Source organism: Pectinophora gossypiella, chromosome 25, assembly GCF_024362695.1.
Source record: "Pectinophora gossypiella chromosome 25, ilPecGoss1.1, whole genome shotgun sequence".
NCBI classification, from domain to species: Eukaryota; Metazoa; Arthropoda; class Insecta; order Lepidoptera; family Gelechiidae; genus Pectinophora; species Pectinophora gossypiella.
The window spans coordinates 556,176-572,021 of NC_065428.1; the positions used below are offsets into that span (position 1 = coordinate 556,176).

General features: G+C 38.6%; 1 protein-coding gene across 3 annotated transcripts in view; it reads left to right on the top strand.

Moving 5' to 3' along the window:
- Positions 1–2,175: 2,175 nt before the first annotated feature.
- The window catches only part of LOC126378108 (putative serine protease K12H4.7), a 55,708-nt gene continuing 42,037 nt past the window's right edge, over positions 2,176–15,846 (top strand). For 2 of the 3 annotated variants that reach the window (XM_050026279.1, XM_050026278.1), the window contains exons 1-3: positions 2,176–2,302; positions 5,279–5,427; positions 6,838–7,022. In XM_050026279.1, coding sequence (XP_049882236.1) covers positions 2,299–2,302; positions 5,279–5,427; positions 6,838–7,022 — 338 coding nt within the window. In that variant the 5' untranslated portion in view covers positions 2,176–2,298. Of the gene's footprint in view, positions 2,303–4,261; positions 4,366–5,278; positions 5,428–6,837; positions 7,023–15,846 lie in introns of those variants that run through there. The other variant, XM_050026280.1, reaches the window with a different exon arrangement.

Below are 15,846 nucleotides of genomic sequence, written 5' to 3' on the forward strand. Positions count from 1 at the left end.
GAAGTTTTTCCATACTCACCGGTAGGTCCAGATCACACCCCCCATACACCATTTTTACCCCCCGACACTCCTTCTGGGAGAACAACTATGTCAGTCAGTCAATAGGTACATGGGTTTGCAGCTATATATAATATAACTAGATGTCGCGTGGTTCGCTCGCAGCAAGCTGCTCGCGTGTCTTGTTTTCCCGCCATTTTTTTACCGCGATAGAATTTGACCAAAACTTGAATTGGTCTCGTGAAATCAAAAAAGTTCTAGGTGCTATGGTTTTGCCAGGCCGTAGGGTGACCCCTGATGCGGAGCAGTTTTCGAAGATCTAGCAGTATTTCCATACTCAACAAGACGTTCCCATAACACCCCTATACATCGTTTTTACACCCGAGACATTTTCTGTAAAAACAAAAATTTGTATGGCGGCCATCTTGTTTTTCGGCCATTTTGATTTTTTTTTACCGGCGATAATATTGACCAAGATTTAAATAGGTTTCGTGGAAACAAAAAAGTTCCAGGTGCGATAGTTTCGCCAGGCCGTAGGGTGTCTCCCTGATGCGGAGCAGATTTCAAAGATCGAGAAGTACTTTCATACTCAACAAGACGTTCCGATTACATCCCCATACATAATTTTTACCACCGAGACATTTTCTGAAAAAAAAAAAAAACAAATTTTGTATGGCGGCCATCTTGTTTTTCCGCAATTTTGTTTTTTTTTTTCACCGGCGATAAAATTTGACCAAGATTTAAAAAGGTATTGTGAAAAGAAAAAAGTGCCAGGTGCGATGGTTTTGCCAGGCTATAGGGTGTCTCCCTGATGCGGAGCAGTTTTCGAAAACCTGGAAATATACCCGTACTCTACATGACGTTCCGATTACACCCCTATACATCATTTTTACCCCCGAGGCATTTTCAGGAAAAACGAAAAATATGTATGGCGGCCATCTTGTTTTTCCGCCATTTTGTTTTTTTGTCACCGGCGATAAAGTTTGACCAAGATTTAAATAGGTATCGTGAAAACAAAAAAGTCCTAGGTGCGATAGTTTCGCCAGGCCGTAGGGTGTCTCCCTGATGCTGAGCAGTTTCTGAAGATCAAGAAGTATTTCCATACTCAACAAGACGTTCCGATTGCAACCCCATACATCATTTTTACCTACGAGACATTTTCTGAAAAAACAAAACTTTGTATGGCGGCCATCTTGTTTTTCCGCCATTTTGATTTTTTTTCACCGACAATAGAATTTGACCAAGATTTAAATAGGTTTCGTAAAAAAAGAATAGTTCCAGGTGCGATAGTTTCGCCAGACTGTAGGGTGTCTCCCTGATGCGGAGCAGTTTTCCAAGATCTGGAAGTTTTTCCATACTCACCGGGAGGTCCCGATCACACCCCCCATACATCATTTTTACCCCCCGACGCTCCTTCTGGGAGAACAACCCTGTCAGTGAGTCAGTGAGTCAGTGAGTCAGTCAGTACATGGGTTTGTAGCTTTATATAATATGTATAATACCGGGTGTTAGTAACATCGTAACGAAAACTTTCAGGGATGATTCAGCTCATTATTCTGAGTTAATATCAAGTCGATTTTTCTTTAGCAAAAGTATAGAATGGAAAATAATTTAAAAAAACTTTTGTTTGCAGTGTCTTACAAAAAGTAATGATAAAATTGAAACCTATTACTTAAAATATGCATTACCTAAATATGGTAAAGTGGCTATGGAATTTGAGAAGAAGTAGAGCTATCGTAGTTATCTGTTTGCAGGAGTAGTAGTAAAAGAGAGTAGGGTTGAGCAGGCGACAGCGGGTGTCATCCAAAATGTGCATTAGGGCTTTTCCAACCTCTTTCTTCAATTCCGTGGACCAAACTAAAACAATAACAGTGTTACTACAAAACAAAGACTAAATGATAAACTATGTTTAAAATATAATCCGTATACGAAAGAAGTTCCGAAGGTCGCGGCGCTAATGTCGCAGATTCTGCATAGAATTATTATGACTTGTCAAGTTAGTTTCATTAAAATCCGCCGACTTCTTTCGTGGCGCCAAATACTATTTCAAACCTAGTTTATTTTTAGTTTGTGTTTTGTAGTAACACTGTATGTATGTAACTCAAATTGTTAGAGAAACCATTACTCAAAATTATCGATATAAGACTTACATCAATTTACTTTCTACATACCGATTAGGCAGATTGGCCAAATCTATTGTTATCTATCAATGATAACAAAATATAATTTGACACATTAGTTTTTCGTTGGCCCTTAGGTGCCTGTAGTGTTAAATTTAATTTACTTTTCGTGATTATAAACATGTGTAAGTATTTAAGTTTTTTAAAGACATTAATGCTCTATTGTAAGTGGTCGCAGGTTCGAATCTAGCACAGGCCTAAATCAATGATTACCAAATTTATTTTCGAATTCATGTTTGGATCATAAATGATTACTACGTGCTCAGCGGTGAAGGAAAACATCGTGAGGACACCCACATTCCCGAGAAATGCATTTTCGGAGATATGTGACCTAACCTGAATTGAGCTGGTTTTCCCTTTCGCTGGTTGGAAGGTCAGACAGGCAGTCGCTTCTGTAAAAAACCGGACCTGTCAAATCTTCAGGTTGGGTAAGTGGACCCTGTGAAACGGGATAATGCTAGGGAGATAATGATGATGATGATAAATATGTGTAAGTATTTAAGTTTTTTTAAAGACACTTCTAGTCATATCACGTAAACCCAAACCACCAAATGTCCAAATCAGATAACTTCATTATACCCGAAACGAAACGTTCTTTGAAAAACTCAACAAAAAAATATTCGCTTAAAGCATATTCGCTCCGAAAAAGACCCAAACTAGTACATTCCCTCTCAAAAATCCCTCTTTGCTAACAAGGTCTACGGTCCCGCATCGACGATACAGCCTCTAGACTCCTAATTAATAGCAGAGTAACGGGTTCTGTCTGTTTCAAAATACAAAATTCGAAAATTTAAAAATATTTATTTTCAAAATTTGTTTACAAAGTTAGGTCTTTTTGAACGTTAAAAAAATAAATTACATATTTATGTTATTAGCTGTAAAACTACTACCACATCGGAATCTGTAACCACTTCTTGCATAACATACGCTCATGACTATATCTCAATTGGGGTAGGCAGAGGTACATCCATCGCAAGATCAGCTAAGTACCCACACCTAAACGAGCCGAGTAGAATAATTAATGTCCCACTGCTGGGCAAATTCCTCCCCCTTCTCTTTCCAACCCTCCCTGTCTTGGGCATCGTTCGTTGTTCGTTGGGTTATTGTTTTAAACCTTTTATTTTTCTTTTTATCTATAATCATAATTTTGTAATAAGTAATAACACGGCGGCGTCTATCTGGTTGTAGCGTCGATGTCCAAGCCAATTAGTTCTTCAAACTGGTCTGATAGACCTTCTGATCTTTTTTTCTCTTTTACTTTGATTCCGGAGTGGGAATTCAAAAAGTATTACGGGAATATGCACGGAATAGAATTACATAATTGTGCTGATTACGATGTCTATACGTTCTTGCGTGATACATAGTTCATAATGACAGCTGTCAGATTTTTTTTAAAGTAGCCCTAGCCTGTAGAATCTATTTTTTTTTTTGCGACTCATATAAATAAAAAAAAACTATTTTTTAAGACGAGTTCATGAATGTTGACACCTGTACAGTCATGAGCAATATAATGTACCCACTTTAGGACTCTGTCGCACTAAAATTTTTGTCATTTAGTGAGACTTACATGGTACTAAAGTGTATACATATTAAAGCTCGTGACCGTACTTATTGAGAATTTGACTCGTTTCATCATCATCATCTCCCTAGCATTGTCCCATTTTTCACAGGGTCCGCTTACCTAATCTGAAGATTTGACAGGCCCGGTTTTTTACAGAAGCGACCGCCTGTCTGACCTTCCAACCCACGAAGGGAAAATCAGCCCATTACAAGTAGGTCCCATACCTCCGAAAAGCATTTCTCGGGAATGTGGGTTTCCTCACGATGTTTTCCATCACCGCTGAGCACGTGATAATCATTTATGATCCAAACATGAATTCGAAAACAAATTCGACAATCATTGGTTTAAGCCTGTGCTGGATTCGAACCTGCGACCTCAAAATGATAGGCAAGCTACCACGGCTCCCCACGGTGTTTCACGGTGGGTTATTTGACTCGTTGTGTGTGAGAAATAAAATAGTGAAATGAGGGTAGTTGGAACCACATCTTCGAAATAACAAGCAGTGGACTCGCCAGTCTCCGCGTGACCACCGTCGCTGTTACACGGTTACGCCCGGCGGGAAAACAAATTAATAGTAATTAATTCGTTATTCGTTGTTATTATAATGATTAGTTATTGAGTAATAAGGTAAGGTTTTTTTACGTTATTAAGTAACTTTTGCATATTACAAACAGCAATAGGCTCGACTTAAACATAGCTGGCGATTAGTAAATAGAATAGAATAATTTATTTGCTTGGATACATGGTTTTTACAAGATGGTCACAATTTTATGTGTGTGCAAAAACTAACAAGAAATTAGATAATCATAAATGATTACAATAATTATTACAATGAAAGTCATAGTTAACAAAATAATGTCAAAGAAATGAATACACAATATTATATTTAATGTGGGTAATGTACTAATACCTCTGCCTACCCCTTCTGGGATACAGGCGTGATGGTATGCTGTCTTTGTATATCACACATCGAACTTATGTGTAAAGTAAAAAAAAATAAGTAGGACACTAAGGTGGGTTAAAAAGGCCACATAAAAGCAATTCATCTAAAAAAGCAATATTGCTATTTGACATGCTTTGGGCGGCACAATAACATTCCTAACTCCAGAGTTGGTAAGGTCGGTCATTGAACCTTATCATCCACACGAACAGATATAAAAAGAAGAACTGTCATTAATCGCCTATACTCCAAAGTTTGCCTGGAAGAGATTGTACTCTTTCTATTTCTCTTTTTTTTTAGTATTTTATTTACACCATAAACAATACAGTTACTTTTACAAGTACATCACTTTTGTATATTTGTTTCCTGAGGGTTAAAATGGCCACATCGAAGCAATTCATCTAAGAAAGCAATATTGCTATTTGACATTTGTTTGCATTGCGCACTTAATTTTATATGCGCAAAAGTCAAATTGCAATATTGCTTTTTTAGAAGAATTATTTACTTATTTATATAAAGTACTGCCACATGGCAGGCATGGTTGGCATTAAGCATTTACTTATCTCTAATCTTAAAATGCTTATGTTATCACCATTCCAGGGTACCTGCTCCTCCTGCCACTATGCCTGGGTCTCCGCGACAGGGAGCCTCCCCTGCCGACCCCGGACGCTCACGAGGGCGTGAGCACCGGCTACGTCGACGTACGGACTAACCATTTTGATGCGAGCAACACTGACACATTCAGTATGGTAAGTTTGTCAAATGTCATTTGCAGCAAATCTACAATAAGTGACGTCAAAAAAACAGTATGGTAAGGGATTTACTCGCTGGGTGACTTCTATGCTGAAGTGACAGCGATAAAAAATATAGAACGCATAAACATAAAAATTGTAAAATCCTACAGAGGGATTGTGTCCTTTCTAACATAAGTACATCTTAGGACTTCCAAACAAAACTGTCTTCAAGTTGTCAATGATTACTTGTGGCTCTGCCCACCTCATTGGGAATTATGGATGTGAGTTTAAGTATGTACAATACAATACAAATACACTTTATTGCACCAAAAATAAAATAAATAATTACAAAAAGTCTCTTAACTAAGTACATGGCAAATGGCGGCCTTATCGCTTAAAGCGATTCCAGACAACCATAAGGTGAGGAAAAATGTAAAAAAAATATTGAAAGATTATGTACAGTCATGAGGAATATCTTGTACCCACGTTAGAACCCTGTCGCACTATCATATTTGACATTTAATAAGACTTACGGTTTAATTTGTCAAAAAAGTTAATGTGACATGGTTTCAAAGTGTGTACATATTAGTACTCGTGAGCGTATGATGAAACCCGGAATGATAGGTACATATAATGTTACATTATATATTAAATAAACTGCCTATACACGTCCCACTGCTGGGCACAGGCCTCCCCTCAATGAACCGGAGGGGGTATGGAGCATACTCCACCACGCTGCTCCACTGCGGGTTGGTGGAGGTGTTTTTACGGCGAATAGCCGGGACCAACGGCTTAACGTGCCCTCCGAAGCACGGAGTCATCTTACTTTTTCGGACAATCAGGTGATTCAAGCCTGAAAAGTCCTTACCAAACAAAGGACAGTCTCACAAAGTGATTTCGACAATGTCCCCATCGGGAATCGAACCCGGACCTCCAGATCGTGAGCCTAACGCTCTAACCACTAGACCACGGAGGCTGTTACATTATATATTAGGTACATTATATTGTTGCATAACCACCAATCCGCACTGGGCCCGCGTGATGGTTTAAGGCCCGATCTCCCTATCCATCCATAGGGAAGGCCCGTGCCCCAGCAGTGGGGACGTTAATGGGCTGATGATGATGATATTGTTGTTGAAATCGCTGTGGTCCAGTGGTACAACCCGCTTGCTTCTAAAACAGGAACCGCCGGTTTGAACTCCGGTACCAGATTTGCACTGTAAAGTAATCAATTCATCTAAAGCACAGTTTTCTCTAACACAGTTGGCTCTATTATAGACGGCGATACGCCTCACCACCCATCACGTTGGTCTAACAGAAAGCTCGGTGAGGTGTGGGTACTTAGTTCATCTTGCGATGAATGTATCTCTGACTACCCCATTAGGATATTATAGTCGTAAGCTTATGTTATATTGTTGCTTCCAGCGCTACCACTACAACGGCGTCTACGCAGGTGGGAACGAGCCCCCCATCATAATCCTGGTGGGAGGCGAATGGGCCATCTCTCCGCAATGGGTGGCTGGGGGATTCCCAGAGAACCTCGCCAGTACCATAGGCGGTGGGTTGTTCTACACCGAGCACCGGTATTATGGAGAAACCAGCCCAAGCAAGTTAGTAAACATTGGCCCCGATTCCTGCAGACACCTCCTAATTTTACTTTAAGTTATACCTGTCATTTTCTTATCCGCCGAAAAGGAAAGAGACGGATGATTGACAGCTCTTAATTTTAGGAAGTATGAGTAAATGAATGAATAATCCAGGCGATTCGAAAAGGTATCTCGCTGGTATGCAAACTGTTTGACGTGTGCTGTCAACATAATTCTGTCGGGTTATTGGCAAATGTAAAATTTTTAGACGGTTGTTTTAGATTTGTGCTTAAAATTGACGTGTGTTCCATAAATTTTATGCTTGTCGATTATCCGTCCCTTTCCTTTTCGGCGGATAAGAAAATGACAGATATAACTTAAAATAAAATTAGATAGTGTTTACGGGAATTTGCACCAGTATCTTCTATCGTGCGTTTTTTTTTTTTTATTTAAGGGCTTTTAACAAACATTGTTATGCCAGCCCCATCGATTATCACATCACTAATTTAAGAACCACGCTTTTCGGTGTAGCATCCTCCATGCTACTTTTTAGGGAAAAATAGAGCAGTGGTTCACCTCTTTCCTTCTGCTCCGCACGCAGTACTCTGTCTGACGTCAGTCGAATGGCGCCCATCGTTCAAGACTTTCTAAAAATAATAAAAATCATTATTTAGTTCACACCCCCACCCGCAACAGCCTAAGATGTGATGCTGTTGTGAATGAAAGCATAAATCAAATACGATTCTCTGCTCGAAGGCTCTGATAAAAAGGTCTCATCGTGTGGGTTGTAAGGATTACCAACCTCATCAACCCTGGTATTATAAAAGGCTTAACGTACCTTCCGAAGCATCCGAGATACAGGCGTATTGCCATGATGCTATGAAACATACCCATACAGTGATACATAAAGTCATGCCTATATATATTATCATCACCATCTCCCTAGCGCGTCATTCGGTTCCTTGAAGTCACCTTACCTAACATAATGGCTTGAATTATTTGAATATTTTATCTACATTGTTCTTCTATATATCGTCTATAAACTCCTGTATCTTCGACTATAAACGTATGTACATTACATGACATAAACAGCTTATATTGGTCCCACCTACGGTCCCACTGATGGGCACTCAATCAGTCGGTCGGAGGGAGTATGGAGCTTACCCCAACACACTGCTCTGCTACGGGTAGGTTTAGGTGTTTTTACGGCGGTTAGTAGGCCTGTGTATATAAATTGTGTCTATACTAAAACATAACATTAGGTCACAACTATATGCCAATTGGGGTAGTCAGACGTACATCCATCGCAAGATGAACTAAGTACCCACGTCTCACCGAGCTTTCTGTTAGACCAACGAGATAGATGAGCCGTATCGCCGTCTATAATGGTCGAGCTAACCTGTTAGTGACAACTTCACTTCGTTTCTATACAATTTGAAAGAAATGTGTTATGTTAAGCGATCATCATAATGGTCAAACGTCGAATTCTTTAGAATAGAATAGAATAGAATAGAATCTTTATTTGCTTTAAACACGGTATACAGAGATGGAATAAATTATACAGGTCCATGACATGTTTGCATGCTACAATGTAAACATTGTAGCATGCAAAATATAAAAAATATAACAAATCAAGATAACACAATAATAACAATGAAATGAGGTCAAGAGATTACAATAATAAAAAGGAATATCTAATAATTGAGCATACTTAATAATTCATGAACACTATAAAATTGTTTATTAATTAACCAGATATATAAATGCCGTTTAAATGATGTCAAATTTAATGATTTTAATTCAATAGGTATTTGATTATAAATTTTTACACATAGAGTCAAACAGTTTTTTCCGTATTTCGCGCTCTTAGGGACCTCATCCAACACAAGTCTATAAGGGTCTCTTTGTACTTTACCACTGACATCACTTGCTTTACGAAACAAGTATTCGTGTCTTTTAACAAATATGCACACTTCCAATATATATAAACAAGGTAAGGGTAAAAGTCCAAGTCTGGTAAACAGCGGCCTACACGATTCATAAGATGGAATACCACCAATTGCTCTTATACATTTTTTTTTGGCTAATAATTTTTTTTTTATTACATGTAAGTAGTTAAAAAACTGACCAAATTACTTTAACATCGCAAATCAATGCGATATCGAATCGCGCTGTGGGGAAGGTCACTACCCTAGTTTTAGTTTTACACACGCCGGAGGTTCGATATTAAAACGATTTCAGGCCATTAGTCCAAAACTGACGAAGTCGAGAATCAAACGTTGTTCCTTCTCTCTCGTGCTAGCAGCAGTAGTCTCCTTTATCAAAGTACACCATCGCTAAATGCCTCACGAACGTTAATTAGCGCTTTCCATGCCTGAACACGATAATGGCGACGTATAGATGTACAGATATAGCCAGTTACACAGGTTCATTTTAATATAAAAAGATTAAAATAATGTTTTTAGTAACATAATAAACATAACGTAAGCTCAAGACCAATTGGGGCAGTCAGAGGTTCGTCCATCGCGAGATTAACTCACCCACACCGCACCGAGCTTTCTGTTAGCCCAACGTGATAAGTGGTGAGCCGTATCGCTGTCTATAATTTTGCAGTACTTAATCATAATACACTATATGGACTATAGAGAACCGGAGAGGAAATATGATTGGCCACCTGATACGACTCGATTCATTTATAACAAACATTATAGACGGAAAAATTGAAGGGAAGAGAGGAAGGGGTAGACCTAGGATAACATTTATGAAACAAATAAAAGAGAAGGTGCAGGTCGTGTCGTATCAGAAGGTGAAGGTTTTGGCGGGAAGAAGGAGGAGTGGCGATTACTTCACCGACAAGAGCGCAGCTCTTAAATAGAGAGAGAGAGAGAGAGAGAGAGAGAGAGAATATAGATGGCGCTGTAAACATTTTCCTGGGTCTAGGCTGTGGCATTATGCTGAGGTGGAACCGTTTCGGCATACTTTCATAATTGTATTATTTTGTTTTAATATGTGAAAACAATACGTATGTCGAATAAATATTTTTTTAAGAATAAGAATATATTTTTTCTTTCTTTCCTTCGTCTAACTAACTAATTTCATTGATAATTGGCATATACATCTGTTATCTTTGTTTTTGGGCGTAAATGATGACCCTTTTATTACAACTAGGCACAATTATGAGAAGCAACAGAGGCAGCAACATAATTCTATTTATTTATATATTTTATTATTCTACACAGAATGCGATCCAAATATCAAGCAACAGTTATTTTTATATATTTAGTTTAGTGTTTTTGTAAATTATTTTCAGTTCCTCACTTTTGCGACGGAAACTTCCACTTGATATTAACTCAGAATCATGGTCTGAATCATTCCCTTCAGTATTCGTTACCATGTCACTATCATCATCATCATCATGATCATCATTGGCCTTATACGTCTGTTTCAGACGATTCAATAAGTACGTATATATACATTCGTATAAAACATAAAGATAAATCTTCTTTCAAATAAAAAGAATAAAAATAGAATTAAAAGATAGGTATATTAGAATACGTAATTTACGTTTTTATACGTTTTGTTGTTTTTTTTTTTTTTGTAAATGTTGTGTATACCTGTAAATTGGGACACATATACAGTCATTACTTTAAGATTTGAATTTTATAGCATTACGATAAGTATGTGTACTGTTGATATATGTAATTCAATAAATAAATAAAAAATAAAGGTGTAATACCTACGTCACCGCACGTTTATACTGCGCCAGTGCTGCCAGCTATCAAATTAGGCGGATGTGCGCTAGTGTCGCAAATTATGGCCGATTCGATACAATTATATGGTGGAGCCGGCGCAGCGGGGACGTGTGCGCATATTATACGAAGATTTTGGGAGAATGTGTGTGTATGTACATACCGAATTAAAGGGTTGATACAGCACAGGGCGGTGATGGTTCAAGGAATAATTGAATAAAGTTATCTTTTTCTATCGTGTAGTTTGTGAGGTGGATTACCGACCTCAACTCTGGTATCAGGGTTACTATTGAGCCGCCAAAGGCCCCTGACATGACTCATGTAACAACTACGTACTTACATCAATAAGTAAGTACGTAGTAGTACGTAGACATTGTCGAAATCACTTTATGAGACTGTCCTTTGTTTGGTAAGGACTTTTCAGGCTTGAATCACCTGATTGTCCGAAAAAGTAAGATGATTCCGTGCTTCGGAGGGCACGTTAAGCCGTTGCTCCCGGCTATTAGCCGCAAAAACACCTCCACCAACCCGCAGTGGAGCAGCGTGGTGGAGTATGCTCCATACCCCCTCCGGTTGATTGAGGGGAGGCCTGTGCCCAGCAGTGGGACGTATATAGGCAGTTTATGTTTATGTATATTACACTTACACTTACTTTCACTTTTTTTTGTTATGTGTGTGTTGACCCTATTTTTTACTCCCAACCCAGCATGGAACCGTATAGGTAGACGAAATGAACTATAGAAATCCACAGTAGATAATTATAATATGCACAATCCGGGCTGCGCTGCATTTGACACATCGAGCTAGCAGGCAGCCAACTGTCGGTAGCAGCGTTCGACTCCGGTATGGACAGCTATGATGGACGGGCTTAACATAGAGGATATGTTCGATTATTATTCAGTTGTGTAATATTTTGTGCTTACCTCAATAGGAAATAAGGGCGAGTTTAAATGTATGCAACATTTTCAAAGAATGGCGAATGCCTATTAGTTTAATTTGAGGCTCTGCTCACACCTTTAGGGAATACCGACATGATCTTATCTATCTAAATATATAAAAGGAGAAACTGACTGACATATCAACGCACAGCCTAAACGGGTAAACGTAGGCACTTGAAATTTGGAAGGGACGTACTCCGTAGAGGTGCACTAAGAAAGGAATTCTCGAAATTCCCACCGGAACGGGAGTTAGCGGGAAAAAACATTTGTATGAAAAAAACATTCTCATCTCTGAATTCCAGACGAAAGCTTATAGGTACTTTAGGGTTAGCCTCCTCTGATCGTATTTTCCTAAATTTATATTAAACCAAATTATCATAAACTAATAATCTAAAAATTAATAACAATTCATTATTTAACTGAACTACTTATACTCTAACCTCATTTAAAAATAATAAAATTAAGCATTTTTTAACCTTTCTGCAACTTTCACAAAGATCTCTCTTTTATAACACGCCACGCGGACGAAGTCGCGGGCAAAAGCTAATGTATGTATATTTTTGTTGGATCTGTCCCAAAGTGCAACAAGAGGTTTAAAGTAACACATCTCCCTAGCATTATCCCGTTTTTCAAAAGGTCCGCGTACCTAACCTGAAAATTTGACAGGTCCGGTTTTATTTTTTATTTCCAACAGCTTACACAATCTCTCTCTATTTAAGAGCTGCGCTCTTGTCGGTGGAGTAATCGCCATTCCTCTCTTCTTCCCGCCAAAACCTTCACCTCCCGATACGACACGACCTGCACCTTCTCTTTTATTTGTTTCATAAATGTTTTCTTGGTCTACCCCTTCCTCTCTACCCTTCAATTTTTCCTTCTATAATATTTGTTATAAATGAATCGTGTCGTATCAGGTGGCCAATCATACTTAACTACTTACTTACTTATTAGCTTACACAATAGAAACTTAAAAATATAAACTTATAATTAAACACATTAAGCGAAAACAGTTTCCACCGAGGTATCTAACATAATACTATATTTCGTTGCAAATTGCGGTGAACTAGATTAACCCCAAGCATTAAATTTATACGTACTTACAAAAAGTAACCTCTGTAAACAATCCATCTGTATCTAAGCATCCATTATATGTCTATCTACTACATGTTTTAGTTTTGTTTTATTTTAGCTACATTGTTTTGGCCATAATTCTGAATAATTTAAATATGCTCTAAACTTTTCATGACTTATCCGACAGGAAATTCCACTTGATATCGACTCAGAATCATGATCTGAATCATCCCCTTCAGTATTCGTTACGGTGTCACTAACACCCATACCTACTTGTATGGCTACTGTATGGACTTGTATGGGGTGTAAGTGACATCGTAACGAATACTGAGAGGGATGATTCAGCTGATTATTCTGAGTTAATATCAAGTGGAATTTTCCATCGCAAAACTATAGAATTGAAAATAATTAAAAAAAAACTAAAAAAATAACATGAATTTTGCGACGGAAAATTCCACTTGATATTAACTCAGAATCATGGTCTGAATCATCCCTCTGAGTATTCGTTACGATGTCACTAACACCCTGTATATCTATATCACCATAAAATCCATCATAGTTTAAACTATACAGAAACAGCTGCCTGTCTGACCTTCCAACCCGCGATGAAAAAACCAGCCCAATACAGGTTTCCCACCGGGGTTAGCAGAGACTATGGAATTCCATTTGCTCCGATCCTGACACACTTCACTTGCTTCCTCCACATTCATCAATAGTTTCATACGCGCACGTCGGTTCAGAGTAGATCGTACTGAACCTTTTCTAAGGACATATCTATTTTGGTCAATGTCCGACCTTCTGGGTCTTCCTCTGCCAGCTCTACCACCAACCTTCGCTTTCTATACTGCTTTCGTAATCCTTCATCCGCATTCTTTAAAACTAATATTAGAAAAATATTTATATTAACTAAATTCAGAATATTAAATAAATCCAATCAAATCAAATATACTTTATTGCACACAACATACAAAACAAATTTACCCAAATGGTAATAAGTGGTTTTAAGATGCCGTTCCAATCTGTTTTCTACTTTTTTCGTTCTCTGGTTGATCCTTTTTCTCAAATATAAGACCTTGGTTATAGAAATTACGAATAAATGTAGGCATATTCTTACCTACCCGCCATTGAAATCATGCCTTTTCAACCTTTCCAAAGATCCCTGGCTCCTATTAATCCAGATTATCCACCTCAGGGCACTAGACCCTACTTTTCCGTTCCATTCCACACGATTGTCGACGTTTCATTCCACGCAGCGACGGATCTAATCCTCGAAAAATATTACAATCGGTGATCTTCTCTCATGCATACTAAATACCATATCGCCTGGATATCGTTGCTGTTTGGATGCCCGTAATAACTTGGTGGTAAGGTGGATATTTGTAAGGCTGGTTTGCGACAAGTTTGTAATGGTAAACAGCGAATTAGTAAGGATTAAAGCACTTGGAATGGAACACAGATCCGTTCAGATATAGCTATATGTATTACGCTGGAATTTTAGCCGAGATTAGCAGTGTTTGGTAAATGGATGATAGCGGTGTCTAGTAGGGTTTATCTGCAGTAGTTATAGAATATGCGGAGCTAACGTCTCTCTTAATAAAAGTATATGTATTCTGACGAGTTCTCCTTGTCTGGTGTGGTTTGTGAGACCAATGACTAACCTCATCAACAGGCGCAACGACAGTCGCGCCACCAACAAAATGTATGCCGGAATAACCAAAGTCCAGTGCTAGCATAGAGATCAAGATCTGGAGGTCCCGGGTTCGAATCTCATTGGGGCCATGTACAAAAATCACATTGTTATCCCTAGTTTGAACGCTTGTCTCTCACTTTGAAGTCGCAGTCGCATTGTCGAATTTATTTCCAATCTATACTAGACTTCCGGAGTATACCTTCTATTCTTCTATCATGTGGGTTGTGAGGCAGATGACCAACTTACACCAGTAATTAGTAACCGGAACCGACAGCTTAACGTGCCTTCCGAAGCACGGCACATCTTACTTTCGGTCAATTAGGTGATCAGTCTGTAATGTCCTACTCAAACTAGCATTATCCCGTTTTTCACAGGGTCCGCTTACCTAACCTCAAGATTTAACAGGTCCGATTTTTTACAGAAGCGACTGCCTGTCTGACCTTCCTACCCGCGAAGGGGAAACAAGCCCAATACAGGTTAGGTCACATACCTCCGAAAATGCATTTCTCGGGAATGTGGTTTTCGTCACGATGTTTTCCTTCACCGCTGAGCACGTGATAATTTATTTGATCCTGCGACCTCAAAAGTGAGAGGCAAAGCGTTCTACCAACTGGATTGCCGCGGCTTTTTCTAAGAACCACCCTCCTAAAATAATTATTAAGGAGCTTATAATTTTCTAAGAATACGATTCCTTTCCTCTGTTTCTGTTTATCGCTCCCAGCTCAAATGGCTACCTATTCACCGTCGTAGGGACTGTCATATCCTGTCCCTCCTTTACTCAATCCTATTTAATCCCAATACTCCCCCCTACCTCAAAGACCGATTTGTCTTTCACTCCTGTACCCTCAACCGTAACCTTCGTTCCTCTTTCAACCTCTCCCTTAATATTCCCTCCCATTCCACTAATTTCTATGCAAAGTCGTTTACAGTGCAAGCTGTTCGGTTATGGAATTCTTTGCCTGAATCCATTCGAAGGGCACCGTCGTCGTTGGATGCTTTCAAAGGGCAAGTCAAGCAGCACTTTCTCATCTCTCTCTCCTCTTCTTTATAACGTTTTTCTTTTCTATTCCATTCTTCTTACATCTTCTTCTTTATAAACTAGGTATTGTAGTACTGTCATGGTTTCCTTTCTTCCATAGTAATGTATGTATATACACTTCTCATCAAAAAAATCGAAACACTTCCGTTTTCATTGTTTCTGTCCGAATTTAACACAAAAAAGAATTCATACGATGAAAAAAAATACATAAATGTATAGCTGGCAGTTTGGCCATTACAGTAATAAGCGAAAATTCTAAATTCAAAATTAGAATTTCATTTGTTTATCTTATAAACGAAATGAATCACTGTTTTGAGACAAATGTGTGTTTAGGGTTGGAGTACATTTAGCGTTTAAAAACTAA